This window comes from Heterodontus francisci, unplaced genomic scaffold (genome assembly GCF_036365525.1).
Source record: "Heterodontus francisci isolate sHetFra1 unplaced genomic scaffold, sHetFra1.hap1 HAP1_SCAFFOLD_594, whole genome shotgun sequence".
NCBI classification, from domain to species: domain Eukaryota; kingdom Metazoa; phylum Chordata; class Chondrichthyes; order Heterodontiformes; family Heterodontidae; genus Heterodontus; species Heterodontus francisci.
This window is the reverse complement of record NW_027140509.1, coordinates 431,455-457,635: the sequence shown is the minus strand read 5'-3', so window position 1 is coordinate 457,635 and position 26,181 is coordinate 431,455. Positions and strand designations below refer to the sequence as shown.

General features: G+C 56.1%; 1 protein-coding gene across 4 annotated transcripts in view; it reads right to left on the bottom strand.

The window, feature by feature from the left end:
- Nucleotides 1-562: 562 nt before the first annotated feature.
- The window catches only part of LOC137360028 (RAF proto-oncogene serine/threonine-protein kinase-like), a 197,589-nt gene continuing 171,970 nt past the window's right edge, over nt 563-26,181 (bottom strand). For 2 of the 4 annotated variants that reach the window (XM_068025610.1, XM_068025611.1), the window contains exons 8-16: nt 23,790-23,995; nt 23,184-23,301; nt 18,564-18,648; nt 14,819-14,995; nt 9,997-10,043; nt 9,412-9,530; nt 7,095-7,226; nt 3,445-3,579; nt 563-1,452 (exon numbers count right to left, since the gene is read on the bottom strand). In XM_068025610.1, coding sequence (XP_067881711.1) covers nt 1,312-1,452; nt 3,445-3,579; nt 7,095-7,226; nt 9,412-9,530; nt 9,997-10,043; nt 14,819-14,995; nt 18,564-18,648; nt 23,184-23,301; nt 23,790-23,995 — 1,160 coding nt within the window. In that variant the 3' untranslated portion in view covers nt 563-1,311. The remainder of the gene's footprint in view (nt 1,453-3,444; nt 3,580-7,094; nt 7,227-9,411; nt 9,531-9,996; nt 10,044-14,818; nt 14,996-18,563; nt 18,649-23,183; nt 23,302-23,789; nt 23,996-26,181) is intronic. The other 2 variants (XM_068025608.1, XM_068025607.1) reach the window with 2 other exon arrangements.

Genomic DNA, 26,181 nt, shown 5'->3' with positions numbered 1-26,181 from the left:
GAGATCCCGGGTGTACCTGGACCCCGATTTCAGGAGATCCCGGGTGTACCTGGACGCCTGGTTCAGGAGATCCCGGGTGTACCTGGACCCCGATGTCAGGAGATCCCGGGTGTACCTGGACGCCTGGTTCAGGAGATCCCGGGTGTACCTGGACGCCTGGTTCAGGAGATCCCGGGTGTACCTGGACCCCTGGTTCAGGAGATCCCGGGTGTACCTGGACGCCTGGTTCAGGAGATCCCGGGTGTACCTGGACCCCTGGTTCAGGAGATCCCGGGTGTACCTGGACGCCTGGTTCAGGAGATCCCGGGTGTACCTGGACGCCTGGTTCAGGAGATCCCGGGTGTACCTGGACCCCTGGTTCAGGAGATCCCGGGTGTACCTGGACCCCGATGTCAGGAGATCCCGGGTGTACCTGGACCCCTGATTCAGGAGATCCCGGGTGTACCTGGACCCCGATTTCAGGAGATCCCGGGTGTACCTGGACCCCGATTTCAGGAGATCCCGGGTGTGCCTGGACCCCGATTTCAGGAGATCCCGGGTGTGCCTGGACCCCGATTTCAGGAGATCCCGGGTGTGCCTGGACCCCGATTTCAGGAGATCCCGGGTGTGCCTGGACCCCGATTTCAGGAGATCCCGGGTGTACCTGGAGCCCGATGTCAGGAGATCCCGGGTGTACCTGGACCTGCCAGCCAGTCGATATGCAGGATGACGGGGCATTCCATTTAAGGAAACGCCAGGGCCTAAAGCAAATCCCCAGGCAGGAATTCAGTGAGCCAGAAACTGGCCACAACCACAGGCCAAGTCTCAAAGCCCAGCACACGTGGCCCCAGCGAGCACAGTCCCAGGGCTGAAACACAGCAGTGGTTTAAGAGATCCCCCACCCCACCCCCCCGGCCCCCAGCCACCAACGCCTTCACCCTTCCCACCATATCTCCAGCTACAGGCTAAGAGTTCCCACCCCGTCAAGGTACCTTCCATCGGACAGCTCGGAGGCTGGGTTTCCTCGCGAAAGGATGGCTGCGTCTTTGCCAAATCAAGGAAAATTTAAAGAAATAATTATATATAAAGGCGCTCCTGAAACCGCCTTCAGGGGCAGCGGTCTGACACGCACGCTGATGTCTGGTCCCCACGTCCATCGTCACTGATCAGAAAATTTACACGTGTGAGGTTCTGAGGCGGAAACATTTCTCAAGCGAAAGAAAATATTCTCCGGGTGAGGCTGCGCCGTACGTTGAGAGCAGTCCCCCCCACTGCGCCCCTGCCGAGGAGAGGAGGCGGCGGCAGCGGTGATGAGGCCGGCGGGTCACGGTCTTACGAAGGCATGAGCCGCGACGTGGTCAGCACAAAGGGGTTGACGTCCTCGGCCTGCACGGCCCGGTGCAGCGAGGGCTCGGAGGCACTCCGCTCGATCTTTGGGAGGGCGTGCTGTAGCATCTCGATGGAAGCCAGTATCTGCAGGGTTGGAGGAATTAGGAGGCACTCAAACACGCAGGACGGAAACAAACAAAAAAAAAGAGAAGCGTCCCCTTTTAAACATTTACGTTAAACTCGCGCACAACCCTGGTTCAGTCTGCCCTAAGCTCTATTAAAATGCTTTGATTTATTGTCTATAGCTAAACAGCAAAACTCATGGCAATCTGGCAACAGCAGAAGCAGAACTGACAGCAGGAGAGGTGCTTTTGCCCAGCACAGGCTGAGGAGCCAGGAATTGCTACAGTGCCACCACTGGCGGGAGGGTGTAATTACAGCGTGACGTGTTTACATAGGCGCTGCCCATTATAAAGGTGGTGTGGCAGAAATCCCACACGCCGAATTGAAAACATTAATTACGTCGTTTGGAACTTTGTCCGAGACGTTTTACTAGACATTATTACAAATAACTTTTAAAGAGCAGCTAGGATGGCCACACACAATTTGCATATGAGGCGCCAAAGGCCGGCTGGGAGTCAGAGGTGATTGCCCAGTCTAATCAGAACAATGGGGGTGCTCTTTGATTCAATTACCGAGAATGGTTTTGTCAATGTTGGTCGTCAAAAGCCATCGACACCCATTGACTTTGCAAGAGCCAACAGCCCGCCACCGACCCCATCCCACCCCATGTGTGTATGAACAGCCTTGAATTTCAAACGACCTCCCAGAAGGTGCTGTTTCAAACAAAGAGGTGGCCACATGACGTGACCACCTGTGTAACTCTGAGAGTTTGTGAATTGTGCCGGAGAAAGGTGACAGTAACTGAACTCCAATAGGAAGCACCTCCCTCTCTCGCCCTCTCCAGCAAAGTCCCAGGGGAGCCTTGGCTGCAGCTATCCCTAAAATCTGCAGATCCTCACGGTCAGCAAAAGAAGATGGATAAAGCCTCTCTTCAGCCTTCCAGAACCAGAGAAGCAAGCCCGAATTGTGCACGTGGCCCAGCGAGGACTTCAAGAGTTCAATTTCAACTAAGGACCACCGGGACTACACTTCTATATATAAATTTCATTGTTATGAAGGACTCTACTCTAACCTCCCAACTCTGTGTTTTCCCCTCTGTATCTATTTGTGTGTGAGAGTGCGTGCCTCTCATATGAATGGGAGCATGGATGCGCTGCGTATTTCAGTAATTTTAACCGGTTTAGAGTGATAAGGTTAATAAATTTACATCTTTCTTGTTTAAACTCAAGAAAACCTGTCTGACTGGTTCATTTACAATTATATATTACAGCAGCAGGAGGAAATGCTCACTGAGGTGGTAAGTTAAATCACTGTGTTTAAAATATAAACCCTGTTGGGGTCGAATCAGAGGAGGAGAAAAAGGGGAGCCTCAGACCCCTTCCTCACCTGGTCACAACAGTGGACATCGGGCTTTATAATGGCAGTGCCCACAGATGTAAGACTTTTAATGTCAAATATGGATATTTACCCCCTGCTTTCCTGATGGTGTACAGGCTCTGCGGGTGCTGCCCTGATCGTATAGCTGATGTGAACCTGCTTTGAGGCGACTGGCTTAAACCGGTGCCCATCATAAAATGCCTGCCCAGGTGGGTAGCAGCTGAGCCTGACCTGGTCCTCACCCGACGTACACCAACCTACTCAAATTACGTCGAGGCCGCGGCGCAGAAACAGGCCATTCGGCCCAACCGCTCCGTGCTGGCATTTATGCTCTGCTCGAGCCTCCCACCCCTCCTATTCCACCTCACCCTGTGAGCGTAACAGCAGAAACTGCGAGGGACGCACGCTCGCCATCGCCCGACGGGTCAAGAGGACGGGCCTTCGATCCCCGAACCAACGGCAGCTGCTCGGTGTGGGAACCCCCGACGTGGGAGGAGGGGAGGGATCTTTCTGCTCGGTGTGGGGCATATGAATTAGGAGCAGTGTCGGCCATTCGGCCCCTCGAGCCTCCCCACTGCGCAACGCGCGGCCATGTAGACTCCTAAATGCGCGTGAATGAGTCGGGCAAGCATTTACCTGTATAAACAGGGGGCGCTCATCCCGTTTCACTTTTATACAGTCCACAATCAGCCGCTTCATCGCCTTCGGACAGTTGCGGTACACCTTGCTGAGGTCAGGGGTCAGGTACCCACGGCCAACCATGAAGATAATCTGCAAGAGAGGGACTGAGTTTATGCCCCCACTCAACTCTCAGTCCTGCCACTGGCAACCTTTTAGCACCCTCCCCGTTGTCAAGGGCACAGAGGCTCCACTAACTGTGGGCTCTTGCGCCAGGCACCCGGTCCGTCACTGACACCCTCCCCGGTTTCTGGTCCGTCACCTACTCTCCTCCCCAGGATCCTGGCCCATCACTGACTCCTCCTTGGTTCCTGGTCCGTCACCCGCTCTGCTCCCCGGGCATCTGGCCTTTCACGAACGCTCTTCCTGTCATGGATTCCCTTCCCCAGGTTCCTGATCAATCACTGACTCCCTCCACTGGCTCAGGGAGCAGCCCTCTCGCCTCGGAGTCAGAAGACTGTGGGTTCCAGTCCCCACTCCACAGACTCAAGCCCCATAATCCAGGCCGACACGCCCCGTGCCAGTAGTGAGGGAGCGCGGCACTGTCGGAGGGTCAGTACTGAGGGAGAGCCGCACTGTCGGAGGGTCAGTACTGAGGGAGAGCCGCACTGTCGGAGGGTCAGTACTGAGGGAGAGCCGCACTGTCGGAGGGTCAGTACTGAGGGAGAGCCGCACTGTCGGAGGGTCAGTACTGAGGGAGCGCCGCACTGTCGGAGGGTCAGTACTGAGGGAGCGCCGCGCTGTCGGAGGGTCAGTACTGAGGGAGCGCCGCCCTGTCGGAGGGTCAATACTGAGGGAGCGCCGCCCTGTCGGAGGGTCAGTACTGAGGGAGCACCGCACTGTCGGAGGGTCAGTACTGAGGGAGCGCCGCAATGTCGGAGGGTCAGTACTGAGGGAGAGCCGCACTGTCGGAGGGTCAGTACTGAGGGAGCACCGCAATGTCGGAGGGTCAGTACTGAGGGAGCTCCGCACTGTCGGAGGGTCAGTACTGAGGGAGAGCCGCACTGTCGGAGGGTCAGTACTGAGGGAGAGCCGCACTGTCGGAGGGTCAGTACTGAGGGAGAGCCGCACTGTCGGAGGGTCAGTACTGAGGGAGAGCCGCACTGTCGGAGGGTCAGTACTGAGGGAGCGCCGCACTGTCGGAGGGTCAGTACTGAGGGAGCGCCGCGCTGTCGGAGGGTCAGTACTGAGGGAGCGCCGCCCTGTCGGAGGGTCAATACTGAGGGAGCTCCGCGCTGTCGGAGGGTCAGTACTGAGGGAGCACCGCACTGTCGGAGGGTCAGTACTGAGGGAGCGCCGCAATGTCGGAGGGTCAGTACTGAGGGAGAGCCGCACTGTCGGAGGGTCAGTACTGAGGGAGCACCGCAATGTCGGAGGGTCAGTACTGAGGGAGCGCCGCACTGTCGGAGGGTCAGCACTGAGGGAGCGCCGCAATGTCGGAGGGTCAGTACTGAGGGAGCGACGCACTGTCGGAGGGACAGCACTGAGGGAGCGCCGCACTGTCGGAGGGTCAGTACTGAGGGAGCGCCGCACTGTCGGAGGGACAGCACTGAGGGAGCGCCACACTGTCGGAGGGTCAGTACTGAGGGAGCGCCGCACTGTCGGAGAGTCAGTACTGAGGGAGCGCCGCACTGTCGGAGGGACAGTACTGAGGGAGCGCCACACTGTCGGAGGGTCAGTACTGAGGGAGCGCCGCACTGTCGGAGGGTCAGTACTGAGGGAGAACTGCACTGTCGGAGGGTCAGTACTGAGGGAGCGCCGCACTGTCGGAGGGTCAGTACCAAGGGAGCGCCGCACTGTCGGAGGGTCAGTACTGAGGGAGCTCCGCGCTGTCGGCGGGTCAGTACTGAGGGAGCGCCACACTGTCGGAGGGTCAGTACTGAGGGAGCACCGCACTGTCGGAGGGTCAGTACCGAGGGAGCGCCGCACTGTCGGAGGGTCAGTACCGAGGGAGCTCCGCGCTGTCGGAGGGTCAGTACTGAGGGACTGCCGTACTGTCGGTCAGTACTGAGGGAGCTCAGCGCTGTCGGAGGGTCAGTACTGAGGGAGTGCCGCACTGTCGGTCAGTACTGAGGGAGCTCCGCACTGTCGGAGGGTCAGTACTGAGGGAGCTCCGCGCTGTCGGAGGGTCAGTACTGAGGGAGCGCCGCACTGTCGGAGGGTCAGTACTGAGGGAGTGCCGCACTGTCGGAGGGTCAGTACTGAGGGAGTGCCGCACTGTCGGAGGTTCAGTACTGAGGGAGCGCCACACTGTCGGAGGGTCAGTACTGAGGGACTGCCGCACTGTCGGTCAGTACTGAGGGAGCTCCGCGCTGTCGGAGCGTCAGTACTGAGGGAGCTCCGCGCTGTCGGAGGGTCAGTACTGAGGGAGTGCCGCACTGTCGGAGGGTCAGTACTGAGGGAGCGCCACACTGTCGGAGGGTCAGTACTGAGGGAGTTCCGCACTGTCGGAGGGTCAGTACTGAGGGAGCGCCGCACTGTCGGAGGGTCAGTACTGAGGGAGTGCCGCACTGTCGGAGGGTCAGTGCTGAGGGAGCGCCGCACTGTCGGAGGGTCAGTACTGAGGGAGCTCCGCACTGTCGGAGGGTCAGGTCTGAGGGAGCGCCGCACTGTCGGAGGGTCAGTATTGAGGGAGCGCCGCACTGTCGGAGGGTCAGCACGGAGGGAGCGCCGCACTGTCGGAGGGTCAGCACGGAGGGAGCGCCGCACTGTCGGAGGGTCAGTACTGAGGGAGCGACGCACTGTCGGAGGGTCAGCACTGAGGGAGCGATGCACTGTCGGAGGGACAGCACTGAGGGAGCGCCACACTGTCGGAGGGTCAGTACTGAGGGAGTGCCGCACTGTCGGAGGGTCAGTACTGAGGGAGCGCCGCACTGTCGGAGGGTCAGTACGGAGGGAGCGCTGCACTGTCGGAGGGTCAGTACTGAGGGAGCTCCGCGCTGTCGGAGGGTCAGTACTGAGGGAGTGCCACACTGTCGCAGGGTCAGTACTGAGGGAGTGCTGCAATGTCAGAGGCACTGTCTTTCGGATGAGTTGTTAAACTGAGGCCACCGTCTGCCCTCTCAGGTGGGTGTAAAAGATCCCACGGCCACGAGGGAAAGGGGGGGCGTTGGCAATACTTACCCCTCAATCAACGTGACTGAAAAACAGATGACCACAATGCTGTTTGCGGGATCTTGCTGTGTGTAAGATTGACTGCCATGTTTACTACATTACAACAGTGACAACGGTTCAAAAATATCTTACTGGCTCCTGAGGTAGTGAAAAGGGTCACGCCAGGTCTTTATGGGTCACGCCAGGTCTTTCTGGGTCACGCCAGGTCTTCCTGGGTCACGCCAGGTCCTCGTGCTTCCTGGACCCATCACCAACTCTTTCTGTTCGTCCTTGGATCTTGCCTTTCAGTCCCCGCAGCCACGTTTCCAGTCCGCCACCGACTCTCCCCCGATTGCTGACCCGTCACTGACTGACTAAACCCGTTTCCCAGTCCATCGGTGACTCCTGCCCGGTTACCAGCCCGTCACTCACTGACTGACCCCCACCTCCCTGCGATCCCGAGGTCTGATCAGACTCTCGAGCCGGGCCAGTCGCTGTGTTGGCGCGAACCGTACCTGGTCTCGGTTGTTGATGTATGAGTACGGCAGCGTCCCAGTCATGATCTCATAAAGCACGATTCCATAGGCATAAACGTCTGATTGGAAACTGTACGGGTTGTTGTCCTGCATCCTGATCACTTCTGGAGCCTGCAAAAGGAAAGAATAAAGGGCAATCATTGTGTAAAAAAAAAACAGGGGACAGGCTGGGATCTGTGTGAGAGAGTAACACACATACACAAACAAAGACAAACACACACACAGACACACAAAGACAAACAAATACACACACAAAGACAAACAAATACACACACAAAGACAAACAAATACACACACACACAGACAAACAAATACACACACAAAGACAAACAAATACACACACAAAGACAAACAAATACACACACAAAGACAAACAAATACACACACACACAGACAAACAAACACACACACACACAGACAAACAAACACACACACACACACACACACAGACAAACAAACACACACACACACACACAGACAAACAAACACACACAGACACACAAAAACAAACACACACAAAGACAAACACACACACAAAGACAAACAAATACACACACAAAGACAAACACACACACACAAAGACAAACAAACAAACACACAGACAAACAAACACACAGACAAACAAACACACACAGACAAACAAACACACACAGACAAACAAATACACACACACACAAACAAATACACACACACACAGACAAACAAATACACACACACAGACAAACAAACACACACACACAGACAAACAAACACACACACACAGACAAACAAACACACACACACAAACAAACACACAGACACACAAAAACACACACAAAGACAAACACACACACAGACACACTCACACACAAAGACAAACAAATACACACACAAAGACAAACAAACACACACACAAAGACAAACAAACACACACACAAAGACAAACAAACACACACAGACAAACAAACACACACACAAAGACAAACAAACACACACAGACAAACAAACACACACAGACAAACAAACACACACAGACAAACAAACACACACAGACAAACAAACACACACAGACAAACACACTCACAAAGACAAACAAACACCCACAAAGACACACACACACAGACACACACAAAGACAAACACACACACACACAAAGGCAAACAAACACATACACAAAGGCAAACAAACACACACACAAAGACACACAAAGAAACACACACACAAAGACACACACACACACACACACACAAAGACAAACACACAAAGACAAACACACACACACACAGGCATACAAATGCACACGCACAAAGACAGACAAAGAAACACACACACAAAGACACACACACACACACACACACACAAACACACACACACACAAAGACAAACACACACACACACAAAGACAAACACACACAAAGACACACACACAAAGACACACACACACAAAGACACACACACAAAGACAAACAAACACACACACACAAAGACAAACACACAACAAAGACAGACAAAGACAAACACACACACACACACACAAAGACAAACACACACACACAAAGACAAACACACACACACACACACACAAAGGCGAACAAACACACACACACAAAGGCGAACAAACACACACACACACAAAGGCGAACAAACACACACACACACAAAGGCGAACAAACACACACACACACAAAGGCAAACAAACAAACACACACACAAAGGCAAACAAACACACATACACACAAAGGCAAACAAACACACACACACACAAAGGCAAACAAACACACAGACACACAAAGCCAAACACACACACACAGACACACAAAGACAAAATCACACACACAAAGACAAAATCACACACACACAAAGACAAAATCACACACACACAAAGACAAAATCACACACACACAAAGACAAAATCACACACACACACAAAGACAAAATCACACACACACAAAGACAAAATCACACACACACAAAGACAAAATCACACACACACACACAAAGGCAAACAAATACACACTCACAAACACACACACACACACAAAGACAAACACACACACACACAGACAAACACACACACACACAGACAAACAAACACACACACAGACAAACAAACACACACACAGACAAACAAACACACACACAGACAAACACACACAAAGACAAACACACACAAAGACAAACACACACAAAGACAAACACACACAAAGACAAACACACACAAAGACAAACACACACACACACACAAAAACACTGTACCAGACACACAGCCTATCATGTGTGACATTCTGAACCAATCCCGGGTACAGACTGTGCTTACCATCCACAGGATAGATCCGCTCGGCTGCTCCACTTGTTGTGAGCCGCTCCATCGGGACTTCACCGTTGCCAGGCCGAAGTCCCCGATTTTCACCGTCAGTCCCTCGTGCAGGAAGATATCTGAAGGTCAGCCGTGAAGGAACTGTTTCAACTGCTTTCCCTCGACAGTAAAGCACAGGGCCGCTGGCAACCAGCAGTCCCCACCGCCCCCAGTGGTGCTGACCCATCACCCTCAACGTCCCCCCAGCCTCCCAGAGCGCTGACCCCTCACCCTCCACTGAACTCACTCCCACAGCGGTCAGCTCCTCCGACTCATGCCCACACCCCGACAACCACCGTCTCTGCCACCGGGGCTGGGGAGGAGGAGGGGGTGGCGGTTGGGGGGCGCGGGGGGGGGGGGGGAACGAAGAGAAACTTGGCCCACAACAGCTCAGGGTCTGGGCAGCGGGGTCGAGGGCCCACCCTGGGGTCAGGAGCGGGAGCACTCGCCTCCCCAGGCACAGCAGCCCTAGCTCAGGGTGTTGGGAGCGCGGAGGGGCAGAGGACCCGCTCTGGAGTCAGGGCACGCACATCCCCACAAGGATACTGTTTGATTTCAAGTCTCTGTGGATGATATTTTTTGCGTGAAGATAACTGAAAGAGAAAAGGACAAGATTAAAGGAGGAGTGTCGTAGGGGAACAGGGAGTTCAGACTGCGTTCCCTACCTTGTTTCTCCGTCTTTCCAAAAGGGGTTGAATAGCAGCACCTCTGGCAGAGAGCCAGCTGTGAACTGATGGTGAGGGGGCACCAGTTCCAACGGGCTCCATCTTCCCACACTGGAAAATCCGGAACCCCTACTTGTACACGCTGATTCCAAACCCCACCCCCCGCTCCACAACCTCCGTCAGTAATCGGTGCCCTCCTCCCTGTCCTGTGTCATCTGTCGATTGGATACTGCCGTCATCACTCAGCTCTTTGCCAATTGGGCATTTACCCCATGCCCTGCACCGACTGGCGAACTGCTGCCTGCTCACTCACTCCACGCTTATGAACTGTTGTACAACCTCGTTCTACAATCCCTCTGGCCCCCTTGTCCCTTCCCTATCTCTGTAACCGCCTCCAGCCTCTATACCACTCCCTATCTCTGTAACCTCCTCCAGCCTCTACACCCCTCCCTATCTCAGTAACCTCCTCCAGCCTCTATACCACTCCCTATCTCTGTAACCTCCTCCAGCCCCTACAACCCTCCCTATCTCAGTAACCTCCTCCAGCCTCTACACCCCTCCCTATCTCTGTAACCTCCTCCAGCCCCTACAACCCTCCCTATCTCAGTAACCTCCTCCAGCCTCTACACCCCTCCCTATCTCAGTAACCTCCTTCAGCCTCTACACCCCTCCCTATCTCTGTAACCTCCTCCAGCCCCTACAACCCTCCCTATCTCAGTAACCTCCTCCAGCCTCTACACCCCTCCCTATCTCAGTAACCTCCTTCAGCCTCTACACCCCTCCCTATCTCTGTAACCTCCTCCAGCCCCTACAACCCTCCCTATCTCAGTAACCTCCTCCAGCCTCTACACCCCTCCCTATCTCAGTAACCTCCTTCAGCCTCTACACCCCTCCCTATCTCAGTAACCTCCTCCAGCCCCTACAACCCTCCCTATCTCAGTAACCTCCTCCAGCCTCTACACCCCTCCCTATCTCAGTAACCTCCTTCAGCCTCTACACCCCTCCCTATCTCTGTAACCTCCTCCAGCCCCTACAACCCTCCCTATCTCAGTAACCTCCTCCAGCCTCTACACCCCTCCCTATCTCAGTAACCTCCTTCAGCCTCTACACCCCTCCCTATCTCTGTAACCTCCTCCAGCCCCTACAACCCTCCCTATCTCAGTAACCTCCTCCAGCCTCTACACCCCTCCCTATCTCAGTAACCTCCTTCAGCCTCTACACCCCTCCCTATCTCTGTAACCTCCTCCAGCCCCTACAACCCTCCCTATCTCAGTAACCTCCTCCAGCCCCTACAACCCTCCCTATCTCAGTAACCTCCTCCAGCCTCTACACCCCTCCCTATCTCAGTAACCTCCTTCAGCCTCTACACCCCTCCCTATCTCTGTAACCTCCTCCAGCCCCTACAACCCTCCCTATCTCAGTAACCTCCTCCAGCCTCTACACCCCTCCCTATCTCAGTAACCTCCTTCAGCCTCTACACCCCTCCCTATCTCTGTAACCTCCTCCAGCCCCTACAACCCTCCCTATCTCAGTAACCTCCTCCAGCCTCTACACCCCTCCCTATCTCAGTAACCTCCTCCAGCCTCTACACCCCTCCCTATCTCAGTAACCTCCTTCAGCCTCTACACCCCTCCCTATCTCAGTAACCTCCTCCAGCCTCTACACCCCTCCCTATCTCAGTAACCTCCTTCAGCCTCTACACCCCTCCCTATCTCTGTAACCTCCTCCAGCCCCTACAACCCTCCCTATCTCAGTAACCTCCTTCAGCCTCTACACCCCTCCCTTTCTCTGTAACCTCCTCCAGCCCCAACAACCCTCCCTATCTCTGTAACCTCCTCCAGCCCCTACAACCCTCCCTATCTCTGTATCCTCCTCCAGCCCCTACAACCCTCCCCATCTCTGTATCCTCCTCCAGCCCCTACAACCCTCCCTTTCTCTGTAACCTCCTCCAGCCCCTACAACCCTCCCTATCTCTGTAACCTCCTCCAGCCCCTACAAACCCTCCCTATCTCTGTAACCTGCTCCAGCCCCTACAACCCTCCCTATCTCTGTAACCTCCTCCAGCCCCTACACCCCTCCCTATCTCTGTAACCTCCTCCAGCCCCTACAACCCTCCCTATCTCAGTAACCTCCTCCAGCCTCTACACCCCTCCCTATCTCAGTAACCTCCTTCAGCCTCTACACCCCTCCCTATCTCTGTAACCTCCTCCAGCCCCTACAACCCTCCCTATCTCAGTAACCTCCTCCAGCCTCTACACCCCTCCCTATCTCAGTAACCTCCTTCAGCCTCTACACCCCTCCCTATCTCTGTAACCTCCTCCAGCCCCTACAACCCTCCCTATCTCAGTAACCTCCTCCAGCCTCTACACCCCTCCCTATCTCAGTAACCTCCTCCAGCCTCTACACCCCTCCCTATCTCAGTAACCTCCTCCAGCCTCTACACCCCTCCCTATCTCAGTAACCTCCTTCAGCCTCTACACCCCTCCCTATCTCAGTAACCTCCTTCAGCCTCTACACCCCTCCCTATCTCTGTAACCTCCTCCAGCCCCTACAACCCTCCCTATCTCAGTAACCTCCTTCAGCCTCTACACCCCTCCCTTTCTCTGTAACCTCCTCCAGCCCCAACAACCCTCCCTATCTCTGTAACCTCCTCCAGCCCCTACAACCCTCCCTATCTCTGTATCCTCCTCCAGCCCCTACAACCCTCCCCATCTCTGTATCCTCCTCCAGCCCCTACAACCCTCCCTTTCTCTGTAACCTCCTCCAGCCCCTACAACCCTCCCTATCTCTGTAACCTCCTCCAGCCCCTACAAACCCTCCCTATCTCTGTAACCTGCTCCAGCCCCTACAACCCTCCCTATCTCTGTAACCTCCTCCAGCCCCTACACCCCTCCCTATCTCTGTAACCTCCTCCAGCCCCTACAACCCTCTCTAACTCTGTAACCTCCTCCAGCCCCTACAACTCTCCCTATCTCTGTAACCTCCACCAGCTCCTACAACCCTCCCTATCTCTGTAACCTCCACCAGCCCCGACAACCCTCCCTCTCTCTGTAACCTCCTCCAGCCCCTACAAACCCTCCCTATCTCTGTAACCTGCTCCAGCCCCTACAACCCTCCCTATCACTGTAACCTCCTCCAGTCCCTACAACCCTATCTCTGTAACCTCCTCCAGTCCCTACAACCCTCTCTATCTCTGTAACCTCCTCCAGCCCCTACAACCCTCCCTATCACTGTAACCTCCTCCAGTCCCTACAACCCTATCTCTGTAACCTCCTCCAGTCCCTACAACCCTCTCTATCTCTGTAACCTCCTCCAGCCCCTACAACTCTCCCTATCTCTGTAACCTCCACCAGCTCCTACAACCCTCCCTATCTCTGTAACCTCCACCAGCCCCGACAACCCTCCCTCTCTCTGTAACCTCCTCCAGCCCCTACAACCCTCCAAGATCTCTGCGCTCCTCCAATTCCGGCCTCTTGACCATCCCCCGATTACCATCACTCCACCATTGGCGGCTGTGCCTTCAGCTGCCTGGGGCCCTAAGCTCTGGAATTCCCTCCCTAAACCACTCCGCCTCTCTCTCTCCTCCTTAAAACCGACCTCTTTGACCGAGCTTTTGGTCGCCCTGCACTGATTGGTTACTCACTCCACGCCCTGTGCTGATTGGTTACTCACTCCACGCCCTGTGCTGACTGGTTACTCACTCCATGCCCTGCGCTGATTGGTTACTCACTCCATGCCCTGCGCTGATTGGTTACTCACTCCACGCCCTGCGCTGATTGGTTACTCACTTCACGCCCTGCGCTGATTGGTTACTCACTCCATGCCCTGTCATGCCATGCCCTGCGCTGATTGGTTACTCACTCCACGCCCTGTGCTGACTGGTTACTCACTCCACGCCCTGCACTGATTGGTTACTCACTCCACGCCCTGCACTGATTGGTTACTCACTCCACGCCCTGCACTGATTGGTTACTCACTCCACGCCCTGTGCTGACTGGTTACTCACTCCACGCCCTGCACTGATTGGTTACTCACTCCACGCCCTGCACTGATTGGTTACTCACTCCACGCCCTGTGCTGACTGGTTACTCACTCCATGCCCTGCGCTGATTGATTACTCACTCTACGCCCTGCGCTGATTGGTTACTCACTCCACGCCCTGCACTGATTGGTTACTCACTCCACGCCCTGCACTGATTGGTTACTCACTCCACGCCCTGCGCTGATTGGTTACTCACTCCACGCCCTGCGCTGATTGGTTACTCACTCCATGCCCTGTCATGCCATGCCCTGCGCTGATTGGTTACTCACTCCACGCCCTGCGCTGATTGGTTACTCACTCCATGCCCTGCGCTGATTGGTTACTCACTCCACGCCCTGTGCTGATTGGTTACTCACTCCACGCCCTGCGCTGATTGGTTACTCACTCCATGCCCTGCGCTGATTGGTTACTCACTCCATGCCCTGTCATGCCATGCCCTGCGCTGATTGGTTACACACTCCACGCCCTGCGCTGATTGGTTACTCACTCCACGCCCTGCGCTGATTGGTTACTCACTCCACGCCCTGCGCTGATTGGTTACTCACTCCACGCCCTGCGCTGATTGGTTACTCACTCCACGCCCTGCGCTGATTGGTTACTCACTCCACGCCCTGCGCTGATTGGTTACTCACTCCACGCCCTGCGCTGATTGGTTACTCACTCCATGCCCTGTGCAGTTTGCCGAGCGATGTCAATGAGCTGGAAGGTGTCGAATTTGGTCTCAAGGACGTGCAGGTGACGGTAAAGGCTGCTGCTCTCACACCACTGAGTGACGATGGCCATTTGCGGCTTTGTCATGAAGCCCATGAACAGCAGGATATTGACGTGTCTCGTTTTCCTGCAAGGAATGGAAAGGAAAACAGCTTGGCTCATCCTGACAGGAGCAAGAAGGCACAAACCACAGCATACAGCCAACCTCTGCTCCAAGCCTTCCCACACCTTACTGCCACATTCTCTCAGCTTTCCAGTCACTGATTCCAGCCCAAGGCATTTCACAAAGATATAACGCCCCAATGATCTCCATAACGCTCTCCCTCTCAACCCACTCTCTCTCTCCCTCTCCCTCCCTGACCCTCTCAGCCCACTCTCTCTCTCCCTCTCAGCCCACTCTCTCTCTCCCTCTCAGCCCACTCTCTCTCTCCCTCTCCCTCCCTGACCCTCTCAGCCCACTCTCTCTCTCCCTCTCAACCCACTCTCTCTCTCCCTCTCCCTCCCTGACCCTCTCAGCCCACTCTCTCTCTCCCTCTCAGCCCACTCTCTCTCTCCCTCTCCCTCCCTGACCCTCTCAGCCCACTCTCTCTCTCCCTCCCTGACCCTCTCAGCCCACTCTCTCTCTCCCTCTCAGCCCACTCTCTCTCTCCCTCTCTGACCCTCTCAGCCCACTCTCTCTCTCTCCCTCTCCCTCCCTGACCCTCCCAGCCCACTCTCTCTCTCCCTCTCCCTCCCTGACCCTCTCAGCCCACTCTCCCTCTCCCTCCCTGACCCTCTCAGCCCACTCTCTCTCTCCCTCTCCCTCCCTGACCCTCTCAGCCCACTCTCCCTCTCCCTCCCTGACCCTCTCAGCCCACTCTCTCTCTCCCTCTCAGCCCACTCTCCCTCTCCCTCTCTGACCCTCTCAGCCCACTCTCTCTCTCCCTCTCCCTCCCTGACCCTCTCAGCCCACTCTCTCTCTCCCTCTCCCTCCCTGACCCTCTCAGCCCACTCTCTCTCTCCCTCTCCCTCCCTGACCCTCTCAGCCCACTCTCTCTCTCCCTCTCAGCCCACTCTGTCTCTCCCGCCCTGACCCTCTCTCCCTCTCAGCCCACTCTCCCTCTCCCTCCCTGACCCTCCTCCCTCTCAGCCCACTCTCTCTCTCTCCCTCTCCCTCCCTGACCCTCTCAGCCCACTGTCTCTCGCTCTCCATCCCTCACCCTCTCTCCCTCTCAGCCCACTCTCTCTCTCCCTCTCCCTCCCTGACCTTTTCTCCCTCTCTGTCCCTGACCCTCTCTCCCTCTCAGCCGACTCTCTCTCTCCCTCTCCCTCCCTGACCCTCTCAGCCCACTCTGTCTCTCGCTCTCTGTCCCTGACCCTCTCTCCCTCTGAGCCCACTCTCTCTCTCCCCTGTCCCTGACCCTCTCTCCCTCTGAGCCCACTCTCTCTCTCCCCTGTCCCTGACCCTCTCTCCCTCTGAGCCCACTCTCTCTCTCCCCTTCCCTGACCCTCTCTACCTCTCAGCCCACTCTCTCTCTCCCTCCCCGTCCCCGGCCCGCTCTCCCTCCCCGTCCCCGGCCCGCTCTCCCTCCCCGTCCCCGGCCCGCTCTCCCTCCCCGTCCCCGGCCCGCTCTCCCTCCCCGTCCCCGGCCCGCTCTCCCTCCCCGCCCCCGGCCCGCTCTCCCTCCCCGCCCCCGGCCCGCTCTCCCTCCCCGCCCCCGGCCCGCTCTCCCTCCCCGCCCCCGGCCCGCTCTCCCTCCCCGCCCCCGGCCCGCTCTCCCTCCCCGCCCCCGACCCGCTCTCCCTATCCGCCCCCGACCCGCTCTCCCTATCCGCCCCCGACCCGCTCTCCCTATCCGCCCCCGACCCGCTCTCCCTATCCGCCCCCGACCCGCTCTCCCTATCCGCCCCCGACCCGCTCTCCCTATCCGCCCCCGACCCGCTCTCCCTATCCGCCCCCGACCCGCTCTCCCTATCCGCCCCCGACCCGCTCTCCCTATCCGCCCCCGACCCGCTCTCCTTATCCGCCCCCGACCGACTCTCCCTATACGCCCCCGACCGACCCTCCCTCCCCGTCCCCGACTCTCCCTCCCCGTCCCCGACTCTCCCTCCCCGTCCCCGACTCTCCCTCCCCGTCCCCGACTCTCCCTCCCCGTCCCCGATTCCCCCTCCCCGTCCCCGACTCCCCCACTCCCTCCCCGACTCCCCCTCTCCGACTCCCCCTCTCCGTCCCTGACCCTCTCTCCCTCCCCTCTCTCTCCCCGCCCCTGATCCACTCAGTCCCAGTCTCTCTCTCTGTCTGTCCCTGACCCTCCTCTCCCTGTCTGTCCTGACCCTCTCTCCCTATCTGCCCTGATCCTCTTTCCCTGCCTCTCTCTCTCTCTGTCCCTGACCCTCTCTCCCTCTCTGTCTGTCCCTGACCCTCTCTCCCTATCTCTCTATATGCCCCGATCCTCTTTCCCTGTCTCTCTCTCTCTCTCTGTCCCTGACCCTCCTCTCTCTGTCTGTCCCTGACCCTCTCTCTCTATCTCTCTATATGCCCCGATCCTCTTTCCCTGTCTCTCTCTCTCTCTGTCTGTCCCTGACCCTCCTCTCTCTGTCTGTCCCTGACCCTCCTCTCTCCATCTCTCTATCTGCCTCGATCCTCTTTCCCTGTCTCTCTCTCTCTCTGTCTGTCCCTGACCCTCCTCTCCCTGTCTGTCCTGACCCTCTCCCCCGATCCTCTTTCCCTGTCTCTCTCTCTCTCTCTGTCTGTCCCTGACGCTCTCTCCCTGTCTCGCCATCCGTCTCTCTCTCTCAGTCTGTCTGTCTCTCTCTCCCCCTCATCCTCTCTCCCTGTCTCTTAGTCCCTGCCTCTCTCTTTGTGTCTGTCCCTGACACTCTCTCCTCGTCTTTCTCTCTCTATCCCTCATTCTCTCCCCGTCTCTTAGTCCCTGTCTCTCTCTCTCCCCCCCGACCCTCTCTCCCTTTCTCTCAGTCCGTGTCTCACTTTCTCTCCCTCTCCACCTGTCCCCCACCCCTCCAGTCCGTCTGTCTCTCTCCCTCTCTGTCCCTGACTCACTCTCCTCTCTCTTTGTTCGTCTTGTCTGTCTCTCCTTCTCTCTTTTTGTCCTCTCTTTCCCCCTAACTCTCTCTCTGTCCATCTCTCTCTCTTCCTTTATTCTTTCTCTCTTTCCCTGTGTGTGTCCCTCGCTCTCTGCTTCTGTCCCTTTCCTCACCTCTCCCTCTCCCTCTCACCACTGCCCGCTCCTCGCTCTCTGACACTCGCTTGTGCGCACACACGCACACAACAATCCTGCAGTCAGACCTGTACACAAAACATGGACAAACACTCTCTCAACAACAGCACCGACACTGTTCACATGCCACGACAATAAGCCACCACATCCCCCACCCCACAATTACGGGCGAGGCGATGAGGAAGGGTGAACTCTGAAGGAAGCTGGTGAACACCGTGTCGCTGCCGACGTGTCCAGCAACCGTTTCGCCGTGTTGCTGTTGGAAGGTTTCGCTCCGGGACTGGGGCAGAATTTTGTTGAGAGCCTCCTTCCAAACGAGTCAAGGAGCTCGTTCTTTGTGGTGGCGAAGACGATGAATGCAGCATGCCGAGCGCGGAGAGACATTACTGAATCTGTCCGCTGGTGGTAGAAACACGTCACGGGGAGGGCAGTGGTTTCGGTTTCACCGACAGCGACACAGCTACACAGAATATTTACCTGAGAACAAGCACTTCATTCTTGAATGCCTGGAGCTGCTCAGGAGTTGGATAGGTCACTTTCAGAATCTTAATAGCAACATCACCTGTAACATAGGGAGAAGTTCACAAATATCAGAGGGACTGTCACGGGGGGACACGGACATGCAGCCAGAAGAGGGAACGGGGGATTATTTACTCCTGGAGGAGATAGGGAGGGAGAGAAGGGAGGAGGGGAGGTAAAGGCGGGCAGGGAGAGAGGGGCGAGAGGAGAACGAGAGGGAAAGAGCGAGGAGAGGGGGAGTGGGAAGGAAAGGGAGAGAAAGTGGGAGCAAGGAAGTGGGGGGTGGGTACAGAATATGAAAGTGATCATAAAGTGAGTCTTATACACTCACTGCAAGAGACAGGCAGACAGTCACAGAACACAGAGACAAACACACAGGAGAGAGAGTGGGGGGAGAGAGAGAGACACACACACACTGGAAATAGAGAGAGTGGGGGGAGAGAGAGAGACACACACACACACACTGGAGATAGAGAGAGTGGGGAGAGAGAGAGACACACACACACTGGAGATAGAGAGAGTGGGGAGAGAGAGAGACACACACACACACACACACTGGAGATAGAGAGAGTGGGGAGGGAGAGAGAGACACACACACACTGGAGATAGAGAGAGTGGGGGGGGAGAGAGAGAGAGACACACACACACACACTGGAGATAGAGAGAGTGGGGAGAGAGAGAGACACACACACACACACTGGAGATAGAGAGAGTGGGGAGAGAGAGAGAGACACACACACACACTGGAGATAGAGAGAGTGGGGAGAGAGAGAGAGACACACACACACTGGAGATAGAGAGAGTGGGGAGAGAGAGAGAGAGACACACACACACACTGGAGATAGAGAGAGTGGGGGAGAGAGAGACACACACACACACACACTGGAGATAGAGAGAGTGGGGAGAGAGAGAGACACACACACACACTGGAGATAGAGAGAGTGGGGAGAGAGAGACACACACACACACACACACACACTGGAGATGGAGAGTGTGGGGCGAGAGAGAGAGAGACACACACACACACTGGAGATAGAGAGTGTGGGGCGAGAGAGAGAGACACACACACACACACTGGAGATAGAGTGAGTGGGGGGGGAGAGAGAGAGAGACACACACACACACACTGGAGATAGAGAGAGTGGGGAGAGAGAGAGACACACACACACACACTGGAGATAGAGAGAGTGGGGAGAGAGAGAGAGACACACACACACACTGGAGATAGAGAGAGTGGGGAGAGAGAGAGAGACACACACACACTGGAGATAGAGAGAGTGGGGAGAGAGAGAGAGAGACACACACACACACTGGAGATAGAGAGAGTGGGGAGAGAGAGAGAGACACACACACACACTGGAGATAGAGAGAGTGGGGAGAGAGAGAGAGACACACACACACTGGAGATAGAGAGAGTGGGGGGAGAGAGAGACACACACACACACACACTGGAGATAGAGAGAGTGGGGAGAGAGAGAGACACACACACACACTGGAGATAGAGAGAGTGGGGAGAGAGAGACACACACACACACACACACTGGAGATGGAGAGTGTGGGGCGAGAGAGAGAGAGACACACACACACACTGGAGATAGAGAGTGTGGGGCGAGAGAGAGAGACACACACACACACACTGGAGATAGAGAGAGTGGGGGGAGAGAGAGAGAGACACACACACACACTGGAGATAGAGAGTGTGGGGCGAGAGAGAGAGAGACACACACACACACACTGGAGATAGAGAGAGTGGGGAGAGAGAGACACACACACACACACTGGAGATAGAGAGAGTGGGGGGAGAGAGAGACACACACACACACTGGAGATAGAGAGAGTGGGGAGAGAGAGAGACACACACACACACTGGAGATAGAGAGAGTGGGGAGAGAGAGAGAGACAGACACACAGGAGATAGAGAGAGTGGGGAGAGAGAGAGACACACACACACACACACTGGAGATAGAGAGAGTGGGGAGAGAGAGAGAGAGACACACACACACACTGGAGATAGAGAGAGTGGGGAGAGAGAGACACACACACACACACACTGGAGATAGAGAGAGTGGGGAGAGAGAGACACACACACACACACTGGAGATAGAGAGAGTGGGGAGAGAGAGAGACAGACACACAGGAGATAGAGAGAGTGGGGAGAGAGAGAGAGACACAAACACACACACACACTGGAGATAGAGAGAGTGGGGAGAGAGAGAGAGACACACACACACTGGAGATAGAGAGAGTGGGGGGAGAGAGAGAGACACACACACACACACACACTGGAGATAGAGAGAGTGGGGAGAGAGAGAGAGACACACACACACACTGGAGATAGAGAGAGTGGGGAGAGAGAGACACACACACACACACACACACTGGAGATGGAGAGTGTGGGGCGAGAGAGAGAGAGACACACACACACACTGGAGATAGAGAGAGTGGGGAGAGAGAGAGACACACACACACACTGGAGATAGAGAGTGTGGGGGGAGAGAGAGAGAGAGACACACACACACACTGGAGATAGAGAGAGTGGGGAGAGAGAGAGAGAGACACACACACACTGGAGATAGAGAGAGTGGGGAGAGAGAGAGACACACACACACACACTGGAGATAGAGAGAGTGGGGAGAGAGAGAGAGACACACACACACTGGAGATAGAGAGAGTGGGGGGAGAGAGAGAGAGACACACACACACACTGGAGATAGAGAGAGTGGGGAGAGAGAGAGAGACACACACACACACTGGAGATAGAGAGAGTGGGGAGAGAGAGAGAGAGACACACACACACTGGAGATAGAGAGAGTGGGGAGAGAGAGACACACACACACACACACACTGGAGATAGAGTGTGTGGGGCGAGAGAGAGAGAGACACACACACACACTGGAGATAGAGAGAGTGGGGAGAGAGAGAGACACACACACACACACTGGAGATAGAGAGAGTGGGGAGAGAGAGAGAGACACACACACACACTGGAGATAGAGAGAGTGGGGAGAGAGAGAGAGACACACACACACACTGGAGATAGAGAGAGTGGGGAGAGAGAGAGACACACACACACACTGGAGATAGAGAGAGTGGGGGGAGAGAGAGAGAGACACACACACACACTGGAGATAGAGAGAGTGGGGAGAGAGAGAGAGACACACACACACACTGGAGATAGAGAGAGTGGGGGGAGAGAGAGAGACACACACACACACTGGAGATAGAGAGAGTGGGGAGAGAGAGAGAGACACACACACACACTGGAGATAGAGAGAGTGGGGAGAGAGAGAGACACACACACACACTGGAGATAGAGAGAGTGGGGAGAGAGAGAGACACACACACACACACTGGAGATAGAGAGAGTGGGGAGAGAGAGAGAGACACACACACACACTGGAGATAGAGAGAGTGGGGAGAGAGAGAGAGACACACACACACACTGGAGATAGAGAGAGTGGGGAGAGAGAGAGACACACACACACACTGGAGATAGAGAGAGTGGGGGGAGAGAGAGAGAGACACACACACACACTGGAGATAGAGAGAGTGGGGAGAGAGAGAGAGACACACACACACACTGGAGATAGAGAGAGTGGGGAGAGAGAGACACACACACACACACACACTGGAGATAGAGAGTGTGGGGCGAGAGAGAGAGACAGACACACAGGAGATAGAGAGAGTGGGGAGAGAGAGAGAGACACACACACCACACTGGAGATAGAGAGAGTGGGGAGAGAGAGAGAGACACACACACACACACTGGAGATAGAGAGAGTGGGGAGAGAGAGAGACACACACACACACTGGAGATAGAGAGAGTGGGGAGAGAGAGAGACAGACACACAGGAGATAGAGAGAGTGGGGAGAGAGAGAGAGACACACACACACACACTGGAGATAGAGAGAGTGGGGAGAGAGAGAGACACACACACACAGGAGATAGAGAGAGTGGGGAGAGAGAGAGAGACACACACACACACACTGGAGATAGAGAGAGTGGGGAGAGAGAGAGACACACACACACACTGGAGATAGAGAGAGTGGGGAGAGAGAGAGAGACACACACACACACTGGAGATAGAGAGAGTGGAGAGACAGGCACACACACAGGAGATAGAGAGTGGAGAGACAGAGAGAGAGATAGAGACAGACACACAGGAGAGAGAGAGAGTGGAGAGAGAGGGAGACAGAGTGGTGAGAGAGACATGCAAGAGACAGGGGAGGGGGTGGGGGGGAGAGGGAGAGTGAGAGAGACAGACATACTGGAGACAGAGAGCGTGGAGAGAGAGAGAGAGAAAGGGTTGGGAGAGAGGCAAGGAGGGGAAGAGGGACAGACAGAGACAAACCAGGCAGACAGCGATGGGGAGAAGGAGCAGGCATTAAACTGAGGAAAGAGACAGCTCGAACCTGGGTGAGAAAGAGGTGCTAATATTAAATTCCCCACTGTCGAATCAGTCATTGCAAGAACCAGGAGAGGAGAGAGGTCAGCATTCTGAAAGGCAAGCAACCACGCTGCCCTGTGCTTAGCGTGCTCCTGTCCTCTCCCTGCCGCGTTCTTGCCCCTGTATTTACCATGCCACTTTGCTTTGTATACAGTCCCGAAAGACCCTGCTCCAATCCTTTTCAGTATGTTTATCTCGCTGCCTTGGATCTCCCAGTAGATGCTGGAATCTCTGTACGGCCGCGCCCTCTGGAAAACAAGCAAGACGGAGTTAATCACACACCGCAGAGTGGGCGGCCCCTCACTCACAGGGTGATCTCTCCGAAAGGACCCCCTCTCCCATAGGGAGACCCTTCACTCAAAGGCCGATTACCACTCCCCCAATTCAGTTCCGACAGACTCAAAACAGTGGTGTGAAGTTAACGGAACACCCACAGACAGCGGCTGCGCTAGCTCATGCTGATACGCCCCGGGTCGTGTTCGCCTTCGTTTTGCACCCCGGGCCGCGTTAGCCTGTGTAATGCACTCCAGCCTGTGTTGTAGCCCGTAGACGTCGGCAATCGGAGCAGGATGAGGGCATACAGCCCCTCTAGCCTGCTCCTGCACTCCCCCACTAACCCCCCCTCCCCGTCCCCTACCCCTACCCTTGCCCGGCTGTTACCCTGTCACTGACTTTCTGCCACGTTACTCTTAGCGGGTCTTAAGGAGCTTCATCTCGAATAAGGTCGCGTGCATACCTGGAGTGCTGGGTACAGTTCTGGGTCCTGGTACCCGTGCCCGCCCGTGACCCGAGCACCCGCCGCTCTGCTCACCACTTTCCTCCTGTCGTCCGACGACGACAGTTTCCTCTCCCGGTTTGGCGTCACCGGCGACTTGGGCTGCGGAGTCGCTGGTCCCTGCGGTGAGGCCGAGTAGGGCGGGCTGGGTGACTGCTTGCAGGACCCTGGGGGGGGGGGGGGGGAGAGGGAAAATCAGAGGTCACAGCGTCACGCTCCCACGAGAGGTGTCAAACACCCACCCCGCCTCAAGTACCGCCGTACAGCCACCCCGGTGAACTGCACGCCTGCCCCGACCCGCGTGTACTGTCCTTTTCTTCCCCATGTAGTACACACCCACCCATTCCGTAATCTGGGCCCCTGCGTTCTGTACCCTGGGTCCCTGTGTGTGTAATACCCTGGGTCCCTGTGTGTGTTAAACCCTGGGTCCCTGTGTGTGTTATACCCTGGGCCCCTGTGTGTGTTATACCCTGGGTCCCTGTGTGTGTTATACCCTGAGCCCCTGTGTGTGTTATACCCTGGGTCCCTGTGTGTGTTATACCCTGGGCCCTTGTGTGTGTTATACCCTGGGTCCCTGTGTGCGTTATACCCAGGGCCCCTGTGTGTGTTATACCCTGAGCCCCTGTGTGTGTTATACCCTGGACCCCTGTGTGTGTTATACCCTGGGTCCCTGTGTGCGTTATTCCCTGGGCCCTTGTGTGTGTTATACCCTGGGTCCCTGTGTGCGTTATACCCAGGGCCCCTGTGTGTGTTATACCCTTGGCCCCTGTGTGTGTTACACCCTGGGCCCCTGTGTGTGTTACACCCTGGTCCCTGTGTGTGTTATACCCTGGGCCCCTGTGTGCGTTATACCCTGGGTCCCCTGTGTGTGTTATACCCTGGGTCCCCGTGTGTGTTACACCCTGGGTCCCTGTGTGTGTTATACCCTGAGCCCCTGTGTGTGTTATACCCTGGGTCCCTGTGTGTGTTACACCCTGGGTCCCTGTGTGTGTTATACCCTGGGTCCCTGTGTGTGTTATACCCTGGGCCCCTGTGTTCTGTACCCTGGGCCCCTGTGTGCGTTATACCCTGGGCCCCCGTGTGTGTTATATCCTGGGTCCCTGTGTGTGTTATACCCTGGGCCCCTGTGTTCTGTACCCTGGGCCCCTGTGTGCGTTATACCCTGGGCCCCTGTGTGCGTTATACCCTGGGCCCTTGTGTGTGTTACACCCTGGGTCCCTGTGTGTGTTACACCCTGGGTCCCTGTGTGTGTTATACCCTGGGCCCTTGTGTGTGTTACACCCTGGGCCCTTGTGTGTGTTATACCCTGGGCCCCTGCGTTCTGTACCCCGGGTCCCTGTGTGTGTTATACCCTGGGCCCCTGTGTGTGTTACACCCTGGGCCCTTGTGTGTGTTATACCCTGGGCCCCTGCGTTCTGTACCCCGGGTCCCTCTGTGTGTTATACCCTGGGCCCCTGTGTGTGTTATACCCTGGGCCCGTGTGTGTGTTACACCCTGGGCCCCTGTGTTCTGTACCCTGGGTCCCTGTGTGTGTTATACCCTGGGCCCCTGTGTGTGTTACACCCTGGGCCCCTGTGTGTGTTACACCCTGGGCCCTTGTGTGTGTTATACCCTGGGCCCCTGTGTTCTGTACCCTGGGTCCCTGTGTGTGTTATACCCTGTGCCCTGTACCCTGGGTCCCTGTGTGTGTTATACCCTGGGCCCCTGTGTTCTGTACCCTGGGTCCCTGTGTTCTGTACCCTGGGTCCCTGTGTGTGTTATACCCTAGGTCCATGTGTGTGTTACACCTTGGGCCCTTGTGTGTGCTATACCCTGGGCCCCTGTGTGCGTTATACCCTGGGTCCCTGTGTGTGTTATACCCTGGGCCCCTGTGTTCTGTACCCTGGGTCCCTGTGTGTGTTATACCCTGGGCCCCTGTGTGTGTTATACCCTGGGCCCCTGTGTGTGTTACACCCTGGGCCCTTGTGTGTGTTATACCCTGGGCCCCTGTGTTCTGTACCCTGGGTCCCTGTGTGTGTTATACCCTGGGCCCCTGTGTGTGTTACACCCTGGGCCCTTGTGTGTGTTATACCCTGGGCCCCTGTGTTCTGTACCCTGGGCCCCTGTGTGTGTTATACCCTGGGCCCTTGTGTGTGTTATACCCTGGGCCCCTGCGTTCTGTACCCCGGGTCCCTGTGTGTGTTATACCCTGGGCCCCTGTGTGCGTTATACCCTGGGCCCCTGTGTTCTGTACCCTGGGTCCCTGTGTGTGTTATACCCTGGGCCCCTGTGTGTGTTATACCCTGGGCCCCTGTGTGTGTTACACCCTGGGCCCCTGTGTGTGTTACACCCTGGGCCCTTGTGTGTGTTACAC